This window comes from Rhinopithecus roxellana, chromosome 8 (assembly GCF_007565055.1).
Source record: "Rhinopithecus roxellana isolate Shanxi Qingling chromosome 8, ASM756505v1, whole genome shotgun sequence".
Lineage (NCBI taxonomy): Eukaryota > Metazoa > Chordata > Mammalia > Primates > Cercopithecidae > Rhinopithecus > Rhinopithecus roxellana.
In genome coordinates, this window is record NC_044556.1 from 131,545,721 (window position 1) to 131,566,811 (window position 21,091).

General features: G+C 41.2%; 1 protein-coding gene across 3 annotated transcripts in view; it reads left to right on the forward strand.

The window, feature by feature from the left end:
- CACNA1E (calcium voltage-gated channel subunit alpha1 E) overlaps positions 1–21,091 on the forward strand; it is a 337,914-nt gene that overhangs the window by 79,742 nt on the left and 237,081 nt on the right. For all 3 annotated transcript variants that reach the window (XM_010368902.2, XM_010368905.2, XM_010368907.2), the window contains exons 4-5: positions 18,702–18,805; positions 20,173–20,325. In XM_010368902.2, coding sequence (XP_010367204.1) covers positions 18,702–18,805; positions 20,173–20,325 — 257 coding nt within the window. The remainder of the gene's footprint in view (positions 1–18,701; positions 18,806–20,172; positions 20,326–21,091) is intronic.

A 21,091-nucleotide genomic window follows, 5' to 3' on the forward strand; every position in this document is an offset into this window, starting at 1 on the left:
ATTCCTGGGAAAGGTTTGGGCTGTTACTGCAAGTGTAGTGAGAAGCTAGGGAGCTTTAAGCAAGTTGGTCTGACTTACACCCTAGAAATTTCACTCTACTGTGTAAAGAATGGATTGCACAGAATATGTGCAGGCTCCTTGTAGGGAGCTATTGGAGAGTGGAAATGCCCAGCAGGGTACCATGTATGCAAGGAGAGACGTCTGTCCTGGAGATAGACTGGAAGTCATTTGCATCCAAGTGATAGTTGGACACTTGGTTTCAGTGAGGGCTTTTAGGGAGTGAGTGTGGATTGAAAATAAAAGTGGGGAAAAGCAAGTATGAAATGGTAGGAATCGTGGCTTTTAAAGGGAAGTGGAGGAAGAGGAGTAGCCAAAGGAGAAAAGGATAACTCAGAAGGAAAGGGAGGACTTTCAAGGAGAGGGTACTAAATACTACAGAATTATGAAGTGCTGCAATACAATACCGCCAAATACATCTTGAATTTGGAGACCTACAGGCCGCTGATGCCCTGTAATGAGTCATTTTCACGTAGTGAGGAGGGCAGCAGCCAGGTGCAGCAGGCTGGGTAGGTAGAGGGTACAAATGGGCACCAGTTTCAGAAGCTGGACAGGGAAATGAGGAGGCTGGGGAGGGACCACAGAGATACAGGGAACAGCTGTGTCAGCAGAGAGCACACAAAAAGTTGAGAGAACAGGAGAGGGGGTCCTCACAGAGCTGCTGAAGGAATGGGATGCAGAGCATCGAGGTTCCTCTGCAATGTGAGAAAAAAGATCACCACTTCTTTTAGGAGACTTCAGTCCACATTGGTATTAGAAAGTTTTGATTGTTTAAAATAGGATCTCAGTGATTATGGAAGAACTATTTTTTTCTGTATTTGTTGACCTTTGGTCATTTTTGAAATTTAGCAATCAGAACATGTACTACAGCTCTTAATATGAATGTAAACTCACCATCCAGGCTCTCCTAGACAGGGTCACTAAGAGTCACTTTTGTGAAGAGCTCTCAATATTTTTGCCAACTTTAGAAGGTTAGGGAGATACTGCAAACAACCTTGCTTTGTTTATTTATTTATTTTTTTCTGATTATAAAGAGTATATTTCCATTGGGAAAAAAAATCAAGAAAATACAGATAAGCGTAATGAAAATGCAGATAACTTGTAATGCCACTACCTAAAGACAATCCCTGTTACCATTTTGGTATATTTCCTTCTAGTCTTTTTTCATTTTAAATGTATTTTACACTGTTGAATTAATATTTTAGATAAAATATTTTTCCTTTAAAGTTATACCGCTTTTGCTCTTAAGACTATATGATGCCTTTTCCATTGTATTAAAAGTTCTGTAGAAATAACATTTAATAGCATTTAAAAGGCTGTGCAATATTCCATTGAGTGCGCCATACTTTACTCAACCATTCCCCTATTGTTAAAACGCTAAGGACTTCCTGTGGAAAACCAGTATGGCAGTCCCTCAAAAAATTAAACATAATATGATTAACCATATAAACCAAATTAAACCATAAAAATTAAACCATATGATTCAGCAGTTCCACTTCTGGGTATGTTCCCAAATGAATTGAAAGCAGGGACTTGAACAGACTTGTACACCCATGTTCGTAGCAGCATTATTCACAATAACCAGAAGGTGGAAGCAATCCAAGTGTTCACGGATGGAGGAATGGATAAACAAAATGTGATCTGTACATACAATGGAACAGTATTCAGTCTTAAAAACGAAGGTAGGCCTGACACATGCTACAGCATGGATGAACCTTGGAAACATGATGCCAAGTGAAATAAGCCAGGCACAAAAGGACAAATATTATGTGATTCCACTCATATCAGGTACTTAGAGTGGTCAGATTCATAGGCAGAAAGCAGAAGATTTTTGCCAGGGGCTGCCAGGAGGGGAGAGTTATTGTTTAATGGTATAGAATTTCAGTTGGGGCAGATGAAAAAGCTCTGGAGATGGGTGGTAGTGATGGTTGTACAACAATATGAATGTTCTTAATGGCACAGAACTCTAAAAATGGTTTAAAATGGCAAGTTTCATGTTATGTATAGTTTACCACAATTAAAAATCTTAATACTGACTTTTTTTGAAGTTGGGTTTATTGGGGTATAATTTGCATTTAGCAAAATCCATTCTTTTTAGATATACAACTCTGTGTTTTGACAAATGTATATAGTTGGCTAACTACTACCGTAGATGTAGAATATTTCTGTCACCCTCCAAATTCCTTCCAGCCTCTTTCTAGTTAATCTTTTCTCTTCATCCCCAGCCTCTAGTAACTGCTGATTGTTTTTCGTTCTTGTAGTTTTGCCTTTTCTAGAATGTCATAAATGGGATGAGGAGTCTACAGCCTTTTTGACTTGTTGTACTTTGCATAATGCTTTTGAGATTCATCCATGTTGCTGCATATATCCATAGTTCATTTCTCTTTATTTCTGCCTAGTATTCAGTTGTATGGGTGATCACAATTTGTTTATTTAACAATCAAGGGACATTTCAGTTGTTTTCAGTTTGGGGCAATTATGAATGTAGCTGTGATAAATAACTATTCATTGCTGGATCAAATGGTAAGTATATGTATAACTCTATAAGGAGCTGCCAAACTGTTTTCCAAAATGGGTGTATTATTTTGCATTCCGGTCAGCGGTATATGAGAGTTACAGTTGCTCCATGTTCTAAGCAGCATATTAGGCTTTTTATTGTTTTGGTTTGCTTTGTTTTTAGCCTTCTAATAAGTGTGTAGTAATAACTATTGTGGTTTTAATTTGCATTTCTCTGATAATAATGTCCCATCTTTTCATGTGCTTATTTACCCTCCTCATCTCTCATTGCTGAAGGGACTGTTCAGTTCTTTTGGCCATTTTTTAGTTAGGTTGTTTGTTTTATTATTTAGTTGTAGATGATTTTAAACTTTTTTACTATTATAGGTAATGCTTCAATGAACAACATTGTATGTGAAAATATTGCGCTCACTTTGGGTGTGTACTTACAATAATTTCCTAAAGCTACTAGGCCAAAGAGAGTGAACATCTTCACCGTCCTTATATGCCCGTAGTTCAACAGCTCTTCAAAGCCATTGCACCAATTCACTGTCCTAGTGGTGGTAGTTTAATAGGTATGACAGGCCATTGTGTTGTCTTAATTGGAATTTGTTTGATTATAATGCAATGGAACTTTTTTTCATACTATTATTAAACAGTCTGTGTTTCTTCTTTTGTGAGTCATCTATCCCTTGCCTTTTTTGATGCTGGATTGACATAGAAATTTGCCATGGCTGTATCTCTACAGGGTTAGTTCTAGAGTATGTGGTGCTCCATGCCAGGATCAGCATTTTACAGTATTTTCATAAAATCTTAACTTGGTCTTAGCCTCGTTTCTTTCATTTTCAGAGGTCATGAGTTAATTTGCATAGCTGGCAAGGTAAAAATAACTTCAGAGTTGAAGAGAAAGATTTTTGCCCTCAAGTTAAACTTGGACACTGGGTGTCAGCAATTCTGTGAGAGGCAGACATCTCTGTTGTTCCTAATACATAGAAAAAGGTGTTCTTTTAAATTCCTCTCTGAGAAAATGGCCATGCCACTTAGTTTCCCTGTTGTGAGAGTAACCTCTTGATTCCTCTAACAACTCAGCATTTTATGTGTTCACAATGAAAGTACAATTAAGAGCACTTACTTCGTGCTTGAATATCTCTATCAAATATATTTGGGCAACAAACAGTTCCTGTATATAGGCACAATTCTTTTTAATTATTAAAATTGCTTATATTTTATTGTACTCCAAATAGATGGTATGGGATGTGATATGACTCAGAAGTACTAGAATGAATTTTGACTTAATAACTCTGAAATAAAAAGCATTTTGTTTTCTCTGACAAATAGCTCTCGTTCATTTTGAGGCTCAACAGACAGTTGATATTTTATAAAACTTTATGGTTGCCTCTTCATCAAGCACTGTAATTGTAGGTTTGTCTTCTATGCAAGTATGGGGAATTGTCTGAGTATTTTCTTTTAAATACTTGTCATCCTAGGAGGCGGGTGGCATATGCCTGTCATGCAAATCAATTTTTCAGGCATCATAGGCAGAACTAGGAAAGCAGAACAATGGAAAAATATATATTTTTGTCTAAAATTTACAGATCTGTGATTTGTCTGAAAGAGTTATTTGAGGTTTTTATAAATTCAAACAGATTCCTTAAACCAGATATTTCCCAGACTGCCCAAAAAAGGGCCCCTGTACCCCAATACCACACAACACTATGAAAAAGTAGAGTTTTATTGCCTGAGTTTCTCTTTTCCTCATACTTTGAAAGATCTCTTTGGACAGCTTTCCATTCAGTGTTAACCCACACTTGTCAGTGTTTGATGTCATGAGAAGAGGACTCTGGCTTGCTCAAGGATCATGAATGAGTAAATTTTTCAGTCTTCCAGAAGGGGAAAAGGAAGCATCATTTCAATATCTTAGGGATTAAGACACTTGCTAAGATGACATCAAGAAAAAAGCTTACACACTCTCTAATTGGTATACTGGCTCCATGCCAGGTACATGGTTTTGGGTTTTTCCTTGTTTTTCATGTACAAGGATACCTCAGAGAATGGTTGTTTGACTCCAGACCACTGCAGTGAAACAAGTATCTCAAGAAAGTCACATGAATTCTTTGGTTTTCCAGTGCATATAAGAGTTATGTTTGCACTATAGTGTAACTTATACATATAGTGTAGTCTGTTAAGTATGCAGTAGCGTTATATGAAAAACAATGTACATATCATAAAAATACTTTATTGCTAAGAAATGCTCATGATCATCTAAGCCTTCAGCGAGTTGTAATCTTTTTGTTCCTGGTAGATCTTACCTGGATGTTAATAGCTACTGACAGATCAGGTTGCTGGTTGCTAAAGGATGGAGTGGCTGTGGAAATTTCTTAAAATAAGACAAGAACAAACTTTGCTATATCCGTTGACTCTTCCTGTCATGAAATATTTTTCTGTTGCTTGTGATACTGGTTTATAGCATTTGTCTCACAGTAGAATTTCTTTCAAAATTGGAGTCAGTCCTCTCAAACTCTGCTGCTGCTTTATCAACTAATTTCATGTAATATTATAAATCCTTTGTTGTCATTTTAACAATGTTCACAGCATCTTCATCAGGAGTAGATTTTGTCTCAAGAAACTACTTTCTTTGCTTATTCATAAGAAGCAATTCCTACTGTGAAAGTTTTATGAGATTGCAGCAATTCAGTCACATCTTCAGGCTCCACTTCTGATTCTAGTTCTCTTGCTATTCCTGCCACATCTTTAGTTACTTCCTCCACTGAAGTCTTCAACTCCCCAAAGTCATACATAAGAGTTGGAATCAACTTCTTCCAAATTATTGTTTATGTTGGTCTTTTGACCTCTTCCTATGAATCATGAATGTTCTTAATGGCGTGCAGAATGGTGAGTCCTTTCCAGAAGGTTTCCAGTTGACTGTGACCAGATTCATCAGAGGAATCACGATCTATGGCAGCTGTAGTCCTCTGAGATGTTATTTCTTAAATAGTATGACTTGAAAGTCGAAATTACTTCTTGATCCATGGACTGCAGAGTGGATATTGTGTTAGCAGGTATGAAAACCACATTAATCTTTGTTTCCATCAGCACTCTTGGTACACTGTCAATGAGCTGTAATATTTTGAAAGGAATCTTTTTTTTTTTTTAATTTTTTTCTGAGCAGGTCTCAACAGTGGGCTTAAAATATTCGGGAAACCATGCTGTAAAGAGATGTGCTGTCACCTAGGCTTTGCTGTTCCATTTATAGAGCACAGGCAGAGTAGATTTAGCATAATTTTTAAGGGCCCTAGGATTTTTGGAGTGGTCAGTGAGCATTGGCATCACCTTAAGTCACTGGGTGCGTTTACCCATAAGAAGAAAGTCAGCCTGTCCTTTGAGGCTCTTATAAGTCTGGCCATGCCAGTTATACCATCTTTCACTTTGGTTTCTTATCTAGATGGTATTAGCTAAATAGAATAGGCAAGTGGGTTATTGTGAGTGACAGAAACCTCACTTGGACTAGTTTGAGCAAGGAGGGGCTTTTCAGGGAAATGACGTTTCACAGAACTGTCACACTGCAGGCAGAATTAGAAAATAGGCCTTGGGAACTGCAGGAATAGGGCTCCAGGTCCACCCGAATTCCTTCCTCTTTTCATTCCCTCTTGGCCCTGTAAGACTGGCTTTATTCTTCTTTCTCACTGTAGCCAGTTTTCTTCTGGAAGAGAAAACATGGATAGCAACAGCTCTTGAGCCTTTTAGCTTATGGCTTCAGCTGCTTCAGAAGAGATCAACCAAACTGTTGGTCCTAACTTCAAACATCCAGGGAAGGAACTTCCTGCCCTTGATCCTGTTAACTGTGGCCATCAGTGTCATGTAAGAGCATTGTAATTTTTGGAAAGACCTTAGGGATGAAGTATTGTTGTCAGAGGAAGAGGAGGGACTGGTAGTAAAAACAATAGGTGTATATTTTTTGTGGGCAGTGTTGGATTACATAACTAATCATGGAACTTGGATACTGGAGTTCATTAGTGTATCTTGTAACAAGGCCACTTTTGGGGGTGTGGCTCCCACATGGATAATTAGCTGGATCCTGGTCTTCAGCTGTGTCCTGCTCTATCCCTGACTAGCCATCTCACAACTGCTTGTTCCTGGTCCTGGGGGGTACCTGTGGAGAGAAAGTGTGTGTGTGGTAGAGCAACAGAAATCCCTCACCACTACTAGAAAAACAACTCAAAGAACATGTATTTATGTAAATGATTTCTTATAATGTGGGATTTCCCTCTTCAGCAGTTTTCCTTTGTCAACTCTCTGAAGCACAGTTTTGGTAACATTCATATGATGCTGCAATCATAGGACACCATAAAGCTCTGCAGAGAGGCAACTCTGGTTGTCCTAGAGAATGTATTTGTCAAATATATGTGCCTTTGGGATATATTACTAGCTGTTAGCCATTATCTTTCGTAGCTTTTGAAAGCACTCCAAATTTGGAATCTAAATTTCTAGGTTTGAGTCTCAGCTTGATCATGTATTATCTCGGTGACCTGGGGCTAGCTAGTTTCTCTCTCTGAACCTTAATTCTCAAACTTATAAAATTGGGATAGTAGTACCTGTATGGAATAGGGCTATGTAAACTGTGAAACAACAATAAGAAATTTTTCTTTTTGTCATCATCACCTGGGCCTGAATGACAGAGTTTTTCTCCATCTCTTGGCATTTCTCCTAGCTATGTCTGAGTGCATAATCAGGGACTTTCTCAGAAAAGAGAAGGAAACCCAGGACCATTGGTAGGAACTTGACCTTTGTTTTATTATACTGAGGTTAAGCAAACAAAACTCTTTATTTCTGTATTCTTTATCTGGCATCCTTTGGGGGAACCTCTTCTTGAGGGTAAGGTGAGATGAAGGCTCCCTTTGGAGACATGTTGGGGCCAAGCTTCATGCTCTGAGGAGGTGTTTCAAGAAGAAAGCAGAAAGAGGAGCTGTGTGTGTTTTCTCCCAGTGTGAATAGGGACTAATGTGAAACATATGCTGTTGCCTTTAATCAGGCTATTAAGCATTTCTCAGTTTTGAAGGAACTTCTATCTGAGAGGTTCCCCTATAGCAGTGGTTCTCAACTAGGGGTGATTTTTGCTTCCCAGAGGACTTTTGACAATATCTGGAGATATTGTTGGTTGTCATTGCTGGGTGAGGTGGGAGGGGGTTGACAGGAGGGGTTGCCACTGGTATCTAGTGGTTAGAGGCCAGGGATGCTGCTAAATATACTACTACCATGCATAAGGCAGCTCCCTACCACCAATTGTCTGTCCCCAAACATCAGTACAACCTCTTCTTCTTAGTGTGGTGGTTTTGATTGTTGAGCTTTCTTTTGGTGGGGAATGAAAGAGAGGAATTTTAGGCCATGATTTTTATTCTCATCAAAAGGCATATATTGAGACCACTTCATACCTACTAGGATTTTTCTGAAATTTAATTAGGAATGCCATTTTAAATTCCAGAAGGGGTTGCCTTACTTTTGTTAAATACAGTACTCTTTATTCCCTCCTAGCAATGGCACAGATCTCTCTTGGAGAGGGCAAGGTAACTCTACTCCCCTTCTCATCCTCTTAAGAAATATCAGGGCTTCTTAGCTGCTATATATTGCCTGTGGTCTTAGAAGAAAGTCCGTGCTCCAGTTTGGCCATAAATTAACTCAGAGCGTTATGTACTGAGCAATATACACCACCAAGCCGTAAAACAAACAAACAAATGGACAGCAACAAAAGAAACTCCAAACCAACCAACCAGTCAAAAACAAATCAGAAACAGGTCACTGCCCCATGCCAGTTTTAAAGCGTGTGTGAAAGGGCCGGTGGGGCAGGGAGAGAGAGAGAGAGAGAAAGCTTTAAGACTGTCCATTCTGGAGGGCAGCAAGATGTTGTTGCTTCAGGTAGCATAAGAAGGAACAGATTCTCTTCTAGAATGCTGTATTTGTGGTTCTTGGAAAAGCACAGCAAAAGCTTTCAAGGCAAACTGTTTCATCATTCTGGGATAACATCAAGAAGCTGCGTGGTGCTATTAAAGCAGCCATTCATATTGGTCTGCCTTGTGTTCTGCAGAGGTTGGTTTTTCAAACTGTGGATCAGCTCCATTGGAGGGTCATGAAATTAATTTAGTTGATTAAAACCAGCATTAACCTTAACTAAGGAAGAATTGAAGAGAAAATATGAGTACATCACACAAATAGAGTATTGCTTTATGAAACATTATGTAATTTTATGTATGTATATATATACATCCTGGCTTATGATGTAAAATATATTGCTTAATGTTGGCTATGATCAAAAAAGCTTGAAAATCACCACTTTATATGCTTTTACCTTTGTTCTAGAACATAAGTCAATTGAAGCCCAAAGTGTATTTTCTGTTCTAACTCAGGGGCCTGAGTTTCATTACCTGTTTACCTGCTCATTCCTAAACCAGTCACTACCCAGGACGGTGGATGATTTGCTTACACGAATCTAGATTCACCCGCAGGGGAGTCTGGAGAGCTGCCTGGCCTCCCCAGCGTGCATGTTGTTGGGAAGGCTGCTGCAGAGAAGGCAGCCAGCAGCAGCCGCCCCAGGAATGGCCTATGGGGCTAGAGAAAGTGGCATTAGTTCAGGTACAAAGACCAAGGTAAACACCCAGTTGTAGCAACTGGGGCTGGGGCTTGGGGAGAAGGTAAAAGACCAATGATTAATCAGGAAAATTATTTTGAGCTCAGAGTAACAGTGTGGTTAACCTGGTGTTCCATCACCAAGTTTAAGCCTGGAGTTATTTGAACACTGCCGGGCTTGGTCCAAAACCTTAACACAGCCTAAAAAGTTTTCCTTCTGTGACATTTCCCAGTATCTCCAGACTCTGTTTTTCGTTCATTCATTCATTTATTCATTCATTTTTGAGACAGTCTCACTCGGCTGCCCAGGCTGGGGTGCAGTGGCGTGATTCTCCCACCTCAGCCTCCCAAGTAGCAGGGGCTACAGACACATGCCACCATGCCCAGCTTATTTTTATGTATTTTTGTATAGAGAGTTGTAGAGATAGGTTCTCGCCATGTTGTTCAGGCTGGCCTTGAACTCCTGGGCCCAAGCAATTCCTCCAGCTTGGCCTCCATAAGTGCTGGGATTACAGGCGTGAGCCACTGTGCCTGGCCCGCTTTGGACTCCTTACTGTCTACTCTCCCCTGATTCATGAGGTTTCAGTCACACCAACCTTATTTCAGTTTTTCAGATATGCTTGTTTCCTTTGTGCCTCAAGACCTTCTGTGCAGGCCTTTTTCTGCATCTGGGGTGCTCTTCCCACATTGTTTCCTCCGACCTACTCCAGCTTCACCTTTGAGCTCACCTGCCACTTCCACAGTGAAGCTTCCTTCCCTGACCTTCCACTTACCATAATTGAGACCTATTTAATGTATGTCTCTTTCATTAAGTATTGTGAGGACAGCCATGATCACCATCTTGTTCTCTACTGTAATGCCAGGGCCTGTTGGTGGCACATGGTCAGTAAGTATCTCGATTGTAGAGTGAGTCCTGGGCTCTGGGATGGAGCTAAGCCCGATGCCATCAAGGGGTCCCAGCAGAGTAGGTGGGGAGGAAGAGGCAGCTTGCAGACATCCAGGCTGGGCTTGACATCTTTTACACCTTTCCCACCCTCATCCTCTTCCCTCAGATATATTTTGGTCAAGTTGATTTTCTTTGGCTTATCTCTATGTGAACAGTTTAATACACAGGGACTTTTTAAAAAATAAAATGAAGTAAAGTCTCCAGAAATTGATTCCCAAATGAAATCACACTTCTAGTAATTTATTTAAAAGAAATGGAGAGCAAAACATCATGTGTAATTCAGTAGATTTTTGATAGATCATAATTACTTACACATGTGGCTATACCCACTTCAATTTGGATATCCAATTATTAGGTGTCATGGGCCCAGTCACAGCTCCGTGGATGCATCTGTGGATGAGTCCAGCTAATCTGCTGCAATTGGAAATGTATCAACACCCACTTCTCCTTGAGTGAAGGGCATTTCTAGAGCATTACTGTTGTATATTGTTCCAGAAGGAGCCATAGTGTGTGGAAATGTGAAAGATGGTTTCTGTCATCAAGGAGCAGGTTTTGAACTGAGTTGCGAGGATCTGACTCATTAATGGTCAGACCCATGTTCTAAGATATAAGAACTGTATGTAATTGGGAGTTAAACATAGAGCAGCTCTCCGGATGTTGAGAGGAAGGGAGATTGGTGTGAGCTACAGAAGCATAGCACCATCAGGGTAGGTGTTGGCTCACAGAGTTAGAGCCAGGAAGGGTCCGGGAGGTCCCTTTATCTGATCATTTCATTTTATAGATAAGAAAACTGATATATTATTTCTCTTTTTCCTCTGCAACACCTGATTATTTTCTGTGGGCCGAACTGTAGTAGACATTTTTTTTTTAAAGTTTTTCTTCATTCAGCTTCCTCAGTGGCCCCTGCTTTCCCTTTCGGGATAATCTTATTGTGTGTGTTCCTGGGGGGAGTCTTGCTCACCTTGGAAGTGGTAGGGGATTTGGGTGCAGGGGGACTTAAGCTTGACCACGTGCTTCTTCTGACTTTACTCTTAAGCTGATGATGCTGCAACACCAAGACAGTTGATGTTTATATTCATACCAATAGCCACAGTGGCCTAAGAATCAGATTTCCCAGAATCTCTGACCTTTGCCAAGTGTATTAGTTTCCTATAGCTGCTGTAACAAATGACCACAAATTTGGTGGCTTAAAGCAACACATGTGTATTTTCTTACAGTTCTGGAAGACAGAAGTCTAAAATCACTTTCACTAGGCTAAAATCCAGGGTCGTGCTTCCCATCTCTCCTCCGGAGGCTTTAGGAGAGAGAGTTCATTTCTTTGCCTCTCCCAGCTTCTAGAGCTTCATTCTTGTGTTCTTTGGCCCTTCCTCCATCTTCAGAGACAAATGGAGAATAACTCACTTCTGTCCTTACATTGCCTTCTCTCTCTGTAGTCAGTCTTCTGCCTTTTTCTTATAAGGGCACCTGTGATTGTGCCTTGGGTCCACCTGGATAATCCAGGCTATTCTTTCCACCACCAGATCCTTAATCCCATCTGCAAAGTCTCTTATTCCATAACAGGCAACAATCACAGATTTCTCAGTTAGGACCTGGATATCCCTGCCCCAACAAGGTTTCTGCTTTCCTTTTTTCCCAGCCTGGTCTTCCAATATCCCCTCAATTCTGTGAATTCCTGGTATCTTCTCAGTATACGTTTTTGGAGGGATGGAGCTGATGGGTCTGCAGTTTAAGACAGTTAAAATCTGTTTCTGTTGTTTATGACCAAGAAACTCCATGGTAAATCAGTGCTACGTCCAGAACTTTACAAGCATTATTTTTTTTAATCCTTGTTTTAACTTTCTTAGGAAGGCACTATCCCTTTTTTCCAGGTAGGAAAACTATAGCTCAATGTGGCAATTGCAAAAGGCCTGATAGCTAGTATAGGTGACGGAATTGGGATTTGAAACTAGCCAGTGTGACCGGAGAGCGTGTGCCTTACCCCTCTCTCAGAATCCTAGTTCAACTAGCTTTTGGTTGTAGACCTTTTCCAAGGAGGAAGTAGAATGTCATCTGGGCCGTGAGGTCTGAATCAAATTGTTTAGGCAGGGGAGAGAAGGCAAAGGAGAAGCATTCCAGGTAGGAGGGAGGCTGGAGAGTGAGAAGTGAATCCAAGAGATTTAAAGGAAGGGACATGACAGGTAAAGTGGAATGATAGATAAAGGAATCAACCACTTATGGAATGTTTTTGAATAGACACAGCAACTCATTTATGTCAACTACCCATGGGAATAATATTCTGACTCAACTTTGTGTTGGGAATTCAGCTTATATTAAGTCCCTTGCTGCCTCCTCATGGCCTCCTCATCACATGGGCTGGTTAAACATCTCACATCCTTTGCTAGTGTTAGCCTTTTCTCACAGGTGCTGATGAAGAGCCTGTCTTTCAAAAACTTAAAGTTCTCCGTTGATATTGATGTGGGTAATTTCTGGAGCTTGGGAGACATGCTGGACCTAATGGTGAAAGACCTCTGGCTTGTGTCTCCTTTCAGAAGAGAACTTGGAAATTTTGTCTAGGGCTTGGGCAATGACTAAGAAGGGAGCTCTTTATCTGGTCTTTGCTGATCACTACTTAACTGTAACTGTCAGATTTAGCAAATAAAAATATAAGACATCCAGTTAAATTTGAATTTTAGATTTCAGATAAATAACGAATATTCCATGCATTATATAAATATTGCACTAAAAAATATTTATCTGAAATTCGAACTTAACTGGGTGTCCTGCATTTTAGCTGGCAACCCTGAACCTATGACCACTGTTTCAGGGTATTTTCGGGCATGGATTTGCACAGTGGAATATGCCTGTGAAAAGAGATTATAGACCTGGATTGACAAGGAGGCTAGGAAAGAAACCCCAAGGTCAAAGGGAATGCAAGGTTGGAGAATTCTTTGGGTGACTAATTTGGGGAGAGATGATGTGGTTCTTATTGCCCAGAGCATTACCTCTGTCTTCTGTTCTGCTGTGCCACTGCAGTATGGCCAGAACGGGAAAGACTTGTGCTGCATCATCAGGATTGTATCAATCTCCATTCTCTTCCTACTTGCTGACACCTAAAAGTAAAAACATTCAAGGTAGGGCTGAGCCATGATCTCTAACAGGAAATAGTTATTGAACTTGACTGTGTGCCGAACATGATACCTGTGCTGGTGGTGGTCAGAGGGCTGAGTGCACTCTCCAACTGTCCTCTGCTGTGGGAGCAAAGTGGGCATTAAGCATCCTTCTGTGTACAAACCTTTCCACCAGGCTGTGTGCCTATAGTGACAAAAGAAAGGGAAAATACGCTTCTGCCCTTGAGGAGCACAGACATATGCCTCTTGGGACAGCGGAGAGCTTAGGCTTTTATTAACTCAAAATTGGAGTTGTTCTCAGTGGCCCCACTCTGATTTTGTGGTGTGTGTGTGTGTGTGTGTCCATGTGTGTGTACAGAAATATTGCAGCAATCATCACCTGCCATTAAGCTGCTTTTGTACGTAATAGTTAGGAGAGGTGCATGGAGCCTGGCCCTGAGAGAGAGAGACATGGCAAGTGATCTGTGGCACTTGGTGATTTGTGGCCTTAGAATGAAGGGAAGAATGCTCACTTGCCCGTTTGGAGACCAAAACTGTGACCTTGGTATTTTTAGCAACACACTGGACTAAAGAACAGTGAATCTGCCCAGCGCCGGGCAAACATTGCACAGCATAATGGCAGAGTGGGGAAAGGACTGGTTTTGACATCAGAAGAGAACTGACTTTAATTCCTGGTCTTGCCATTTATTAGCAATTTAATTTTTTCTAAGCTTTGGCTTGCTCTTTTATGAGATGGAGACAATAGCAATATGAGGAAAATTTTGAAGATTTAATGACATACCATTTGAAAATGCTAACAGACAGCAAGCACCCTGCATTTGTCACTGTGGTGTTTCCCATTCTCATAGCACTTTGTAAATGACTCTGTTATAATGCTTCATGGTGTGTTATAATTATTTCTTTTATGTGTCTGTCTACTTCCACTAGACTGAGAGTCAAGGGCTGTTTTCTACTCTTTACTTTTCCAGTAGACTCCTGATTAAGCCCTGGTACTTACAAAGCCCATAGTTTTGCTTAACTGTATGTACCTCAAAACTTAAGCTTTACTGGGAGACAAGTCTTTAACTTCTGAGTTTCCATTCTTTCCTCTTTCTCTCTAGCTTTCTGACTGAGAACTGGGAAGATCCCACAGAACAGGATCTGTCCAGTCCTCAGTAAGAGTCTTTCAAGAATATTGCCATCTCAACACCAGTCAGAATGGTGATTATTAAGAAGTCAAGAAACAACAGATGCAGAGAAATAGGAATGCTTTTACACTGTTGGTGGGAATGTAAATTAGTTCAACCATTGTGGAAGACAATGTAGTGATTCCTCAAAGATCTAGAACCAGAAATACCATTTGACCCAGCAATCCCATTATTGGGTATATACCCAAAGGAATATATATCATTCTATTATCAAGATACATGCACACATATGTTCATTGCAGCACTATTCACAAAAGCAAAGATGTGGAATCAACCCAAATGCCCATCAGTGATAGACTGGATAAAGAAGATGTACATATACACCATGGAATACTATGCAACCAAAAAAAGGAATGAGATCATGTCCTTTGCAGGGACATGGATGGAACTGGAAGCCATTATCCTCAGCAAACTAACACAAGAACAGAAAACCAAACACTGCACTTTCTCACTCATAAGTGGGAGCTGAATGATGAGAACATGTGGACACAGGGAGGGGAACAACACACACTGGGGCCTCTCAGGGGTATGGGGTGGGGAGAGGGGGAGGGAGAGCATCAGGAGAAATAACTAATGCATGCTGGGCTTAATACCTAGGTCATGGGTTGACAGGTGCAGCAAACCACCCTGGCACACATTTACCTATGTAACAAACCTGCACATGCTGCACATGTACCTTGGAACTTAAAATTTTAAAAAAAGAATATTAAAAGATCCTCATTAGACTCTTAAATGCTTGAGGATAGATTCCCAGTATTCTCCTATGTACTCAAACACATGTATGTTTGAATACTATCCCAGCTTGCTACCCTATTCCTCTCACAGTAAGTTCTAGGATTTCCTTGATGTTCTCTCCTTTTGACCTCTGTTTCAACAAATATATTAATTTCATCAGTGCAATTCAAATTCAATTCATCAAGCCTTTACTGAGTGCCTCTTACTTGCCAGTCACTGGGCTAGGTTTTGGGGGTAGAGATGAGTAAAATGGTGCCTCCATTAGAGGTGTTTCAGATTTAGTGGGAGAGACAGATGAGAAAACAGAATTTCTCTAGGATGTGGTTAGGGCAGTGATGGAGGTGGATGCGTTACGGGAGCACAGAATAGGGCTGTTTTCCTTAATTGTCTTTTTGCTCTGAGAATCCCATTGTTGGCCGGGCGTGGTGGCTCACACCTGTAATTCCAGCACTTTGGGAGGCTGAGGTGGGCAGATCAAGAGATCAGGAGTTCGAGACCAGCCTGGACAGCATGGTGAAACCCTGTCTCTACTAAAAATACAAAAATCAGCCAGGTGTGGTGGCAGGTGCCTGTAATCCCAGCTACTTAGGAGGCTGAGGCAAGAGAATCGCTTGAACTCGGGAAGCGGAGGTTGCAGTGAGCCAAGATTGCACCATTGCACTCCAGCCTGGATGACAGAGCGAGACTCTGTCTCAAAAAAAAAAAAAAAAAAAAAACAAAGGAATCCCATTGTCCCTGCTTTCTAACAGGTAAACAGGGGAGCCAGCTGTCAGTTCTGCCTCAAGGAGTACTGGAACAGTGGGAGTTAGGAAGCAGCCAGTGGCCAATGTGCATCAATTAAAGACCTAGTTGGTAGCCCTCCTGCACCGGAGGAGAGAAAAGAAAATTTTGAGGGCCAAGACAGCACGAGACCACAGGCTGTGTGGCCCTGGCTGCAGAGTGATTTGGACAGTTTGGGGAGCAGGTAGTTTCAGCCAGGGACCAACTTGGTGACATGTGCATACCTCATGGCTGGCTGTGTGAGACCCCTGCAACAAATGCCATCTTTTTCCTTCTCTCTTTGCTTTTGTTCTCTTTCCCATTTCTCTGACATTTGCGTCTTCCCCTGGTTCTTATTTATTTCCTTTCTTGTCTATATCCCTACATTTTCTTGTACTACTCACTCTTCTGTCATCTCATTCTTTCCCTCTACCATTTTACCCCTCTACATTTGAGCCTTCCTCGCCTTTTAATTTTATCTTTCTGCCTGTATCACCATGTTCTGAAACATAACTGTTAAACTCAGGACTGGAGAGGAAATTTTCATTTCCAACAGGGCTGTTTATGATATGAAAAGAGTGTCTCATGTGTATCTGAGTATCCTAGGAAACAGAAGTCTAATTTCTAACTCATATTCTGCATACTGTCTTTGAAAGACATCATCATGAAAGGAGAGTCTCCCACCTGGGCAGCACAGGAGACTGTGCTGTGCACCTTACCTTTATTACAAGAGCCAGGCAAACAATGATCCCTTTTTTGTGTGTGGTTCTCTATCTCCCCACCTATCCTTCCTCTTTATCTCTCTCCTCTCTTTTTCTATTTCTGTCATAATTTTCACTTCTCTTTTCCATGTTTCTCCTTGTTCTTTTTTGTCTTTAGTCCTTCCCTACTTATTAGAAATTATATGACCACCTCCTTAATGTTTTTCCTTGGCCTTGGAAGATAGAGTCAAAAGGAGTGTGGAAGACTCCACTCCCCCAAGTACCCCTGTTTCTGACGATGGCATGGAAGTGTGACTCAGGAGAGATGGGGAAGATTCAGAAACCTTGTCTAGCTCTTGAGATTCTTTGAGTAGGATTTCTTTCTGCTTCTTATTTTTAGGTAGTATGAACGTAGACTCAGAGAATCTTAAAGCTGACAGGAATCTCTACTGGTTGTTTAACCTTTACCCCATGTAGGATCCCCCTTTACTTCCTAATGATGCTCTACAGACAACTCCTGGATACTTGGAGTCTGGGGAAGTGTGCCAGCACATGAAGCTGTCCGCTTGGCTGTTGGCAGCACTAATTATGTTGGTTACTGCTTGCGATTCTGTTGTCCTGGTCTGTATGATTTGTACCTAATGATTGTACGTCTGCTTCTGAGGGCCATAGGGCATGCACTTTCCATACAGTTCTTTTTCTGAGATTGAAGATATGTCAAATATTGAAGGCACTTCAGGTACCTTCTTTAATACTTGAACTATTTCAGAGAGGTTCCATTAGAAATAAACAAAGCAAGCCATTCTTGCCACCCTTTGACTGTAGAGGAACCCAGTTTTCTGAATGCCTCATTTCCTGATGGTTCTGGGTAGCTGAGATTGTTCTGGAGGGATTATGAGGGAGAAACTTCCTTTCATTCTTCACAGAAAGAAGAATAAAATGAGCAAGTTTTAAATTAAGATTTTATTAATATTAGTAAGCTTTGCATTAACCACAATGTCTGTGTGTACATTACAGTTTATAGAACACTCTTAATATTAAATACCATATCGTTTTATTTTTATAACTAGACCACAATACCCCCTGATTTTAGAGATGACAGAAGTGGGGTTCATCGAGGTTGATAGACTTGTGTGGAGTCACCCCATTCTCAACAGATTGAGTCAGACTTGAACTCAATTCTTCTGCTCTTATTCTTCTGCTGTGTCCTTCATAAATACATATATGTCCTTGTCTCTCCAAAGTCCCTGCAATGTCATGAGATTATAGGAAATAAGTTGTCTCCTTGGTTTACACAATCTAATAGAATTATGGATTTGTGCATGTGTGTGTTTCTGGATATGGCTGTGGAACGTGGAAAAATAGAAACGATGAAATCCGATTAGGATCAAAGAGTGGTTTTGTGCAATTATAAAAATACTGATACTATGTGAAGACCATTGAAATTCTTCTCCAATGTAATTGATGTGTTTGGTAAAAATTCTAAGTGTCCCAGCTACTCGGGAGGTTGAGGCAGGAGAATGGCATGAACCTGGAAGGCGGAGCTTGCAGCGAGCCGAGATCACGCCAGTTCACTCCAGCCTGGGCAACAGAGCGAGACTCCATTAAAAAAAAAAAAAAATCTAAGTGTCAAGGTAGAGATGAGTGAGTTACTCTTTTACTGCAGTTAATCCAGAGAAATTTCCTGAAGGAGATAGGCAGGGGAACCTAAGACAATTTTGAAATAAAAAAATACGAGGACCTGTTGGGTTGGAGAGAGGTGAAGGAGTTGAAACAGGGCAGAGTGGAGAAAGGGGACAAGGTTTGGGGACAGGAATGGGACAGATGTTGTGGACCTTGTGTTTTGCTTGGGATTTGGAACTAGGGTTCTGGTATGATGATAAGTTTTCCTTCTTTGCAAAGTGAAACCCAGATGGCTAAATTTAATTCCACTTGGAGCCACTGGTGATTCACCCAAGCTCAGGTGCACCCACATACAGCTGGCGTCAGCGCTGTGTGCTTTCCAGGCTGAGCTTGCCTCAGCCCCGCTTCCTGCATGGAACAAGAGGGGAAAGCCAGACTGGTAACCTTGACCCTTCTGTGTCTGTGTCTGCAGCATCCTGGCCACTGCGGGAACCCACTTCAACACTCATGTGGACCTGAGGACCCTCCGGGCTGTGCGTGTCCTGCGGCCCTTGAAGCTCGTGTCAGGGATACCTAGTGAGCATCTGCCATTCTTTCTGCTCTGCTAAGAACTTTCTTGATGTGTCCCCAGCTGGATCCAGGTCTAAGGGAATTTGGGATAAAAAATATTCCTCCTGGGAGGAAGCCTCAGTGGTAATAAATAGTGGAGCTGGAGCAATCTGGCATAACATTTTACTTTAAATTTAACTTTTCGCAAATATAAAAGATAATAGAAAATCTTTACAGAAAAATGTGGAAAGTAAAGAAAACAACAAAAGAGAAAAGTGTTCTTTATCCTGTCACTCAGAAATCACTTCTGTTAAAATTTCAATATTTTTCATTTTCCCCAGTGCATTTTAATATAATTGAAATCATTATGTATATTGTAGTTTTATATGTTTTATATCCTGAAATAAGTATTTTATTTTCCTAACCTTAAAAATTCTTGGCTGGGTACAGTGGCTCACGCCTGTAATCCCAGCTCTTGGGAGGCTGAGGTGGATGGATTGCTTGAGTTCAGGAGGAGTTCGAGACCAGCCTGGGCAATATGGTGAAACCCCATCTCCACAAAAAATAAAATAAATAAATAAATAAAAAATTAGTCGAGCATGGCGGCTCATGCCTGTATCCCCAACACTTTGGGAGACTGAGGTGGAAGGATAGCTTGAGTTCAGGAAGAGTTCAAGACCAGCCTGGGGAACATGGTGAAACCCCATCTCCACAAAAAATACAAAAAAGTAATAAAAATTAGCTGAGCATGGCGGCTCACTCCTATAGTCCTAGCTACTCAGGAAGCTGAGGTGGTAGGATCACTTGGGCCTGGGGGGCCGAGGCTGCAGTGAGCCAAGATCATGCCACTGCGCTCCAGCCTTGGCGACAGACCAACACTCTGTCTCAAAGCAAAAATTTCTTATATGTGTTATGATTTATTTAGCCGTTTTTATGTTTTATGTTGCTGGATGACATAAAAAAATAAAAATAGGCTATTTCCAGTTTTTCTCCAACTATAAATGTGCTGCAACAAACACCTTTTTACTTAAATCTTTATTCAAATCTCTGAGTGTTTTCTTGGCTAGAATCCTAGAAGTACAATGTGTGGGTCAAAGGATATGTCATTTTCTGAATGGTACTTGTACTAGTTGTGCTTCCCCAATAGGGACTGAGAGAATTGGGTCTGAGATAGAGTGAATGGGAAGATTAACTTTGTCCCAGCTCTTGAAGGATTTACAGCCTAGCAGAGCTGGGCCTAATTTCCTTTAGGAAAGGTTCACATTCTAATGAATTTAATCTATCAGAGGCAGAAGGCAGCATGGATGAAACCAATGAGGGAATGAAACTAATCCTGCCCTGTCAGATGGTGCTGAGGGACGGCTGCATTGGTCATTCTCTGTCCTTCCTTCTAGGCCTGCAGATTGTTTTGAAGTCCATCATGAAGGCCATGGTACCTCTTCTGCAGATTGGCCTTCTACTCTTCTTTGCCATCCTGATGTTTGCTATTATTGGCTTGGAGTTCTACAGTGGGAAGTTACATCGAGCATGCTTCATGAACAATTCAGGTAGGGTCGTTCTCCTCTGTCTTCTCCTTTTCCCTTCTCCCCTCTGTTAACTGGGGTAATTTCAGGGCACTTGGAGGCTCATTGGAAAAGTGTGTCCTATTTTGACCCTGGAATTAGAATCAGAAGCTTCTAGTCAGCAGCCTTTTGAGGCACAGCCAACTGAGACTAGAGATCCTGACTTGACATTAATATTGCAAGGCAAATACTTAGTTGGAAGATTTCAAATAGATGGTCTCGGCTCCCCTATCCCATAGTCAAGGGCCATAAGAATGAACTTCAAAAGCCATCTGTCTGAGCCAGGCATAGTAGCACACACCTGTAGTTCCAGCTACTCCCTGGAGACTTAGGCAAGAGGATTGTTGAAGCCCAGGAGTTTGAGGTCAGCCTGGACAACTAGTGTCTCTCTGTCCCCATCTCTCTGTCTCTCTACAAAAAAATAAAGTGCCACCTCTCTGAATATCTGAATCAATGCCCCTTGACTCTTTATACAGCAGCCTCTGACTGAATAAATAAGTACTTTTTCTATAGTGGCCTCTCTGGACCACAGGCCGGTGAGATCTAGGAGTCCAGAATCAGAGTTGGGTCCCTCCGGATCTGTGGAGACGTCTTCCCTTCATGATCCTTCTCACCGTCTTCTCGCTCTCTGTTTTGACCCACACGTGGTGTGGATGAACTGAGAGTGCTCTGAGCTTGGTTTGCAAGTGTGCTTGGGAGATTGTTAGGGTACACAACCCCGAATTCTCATATCTTTGTATTTCATTTGTTC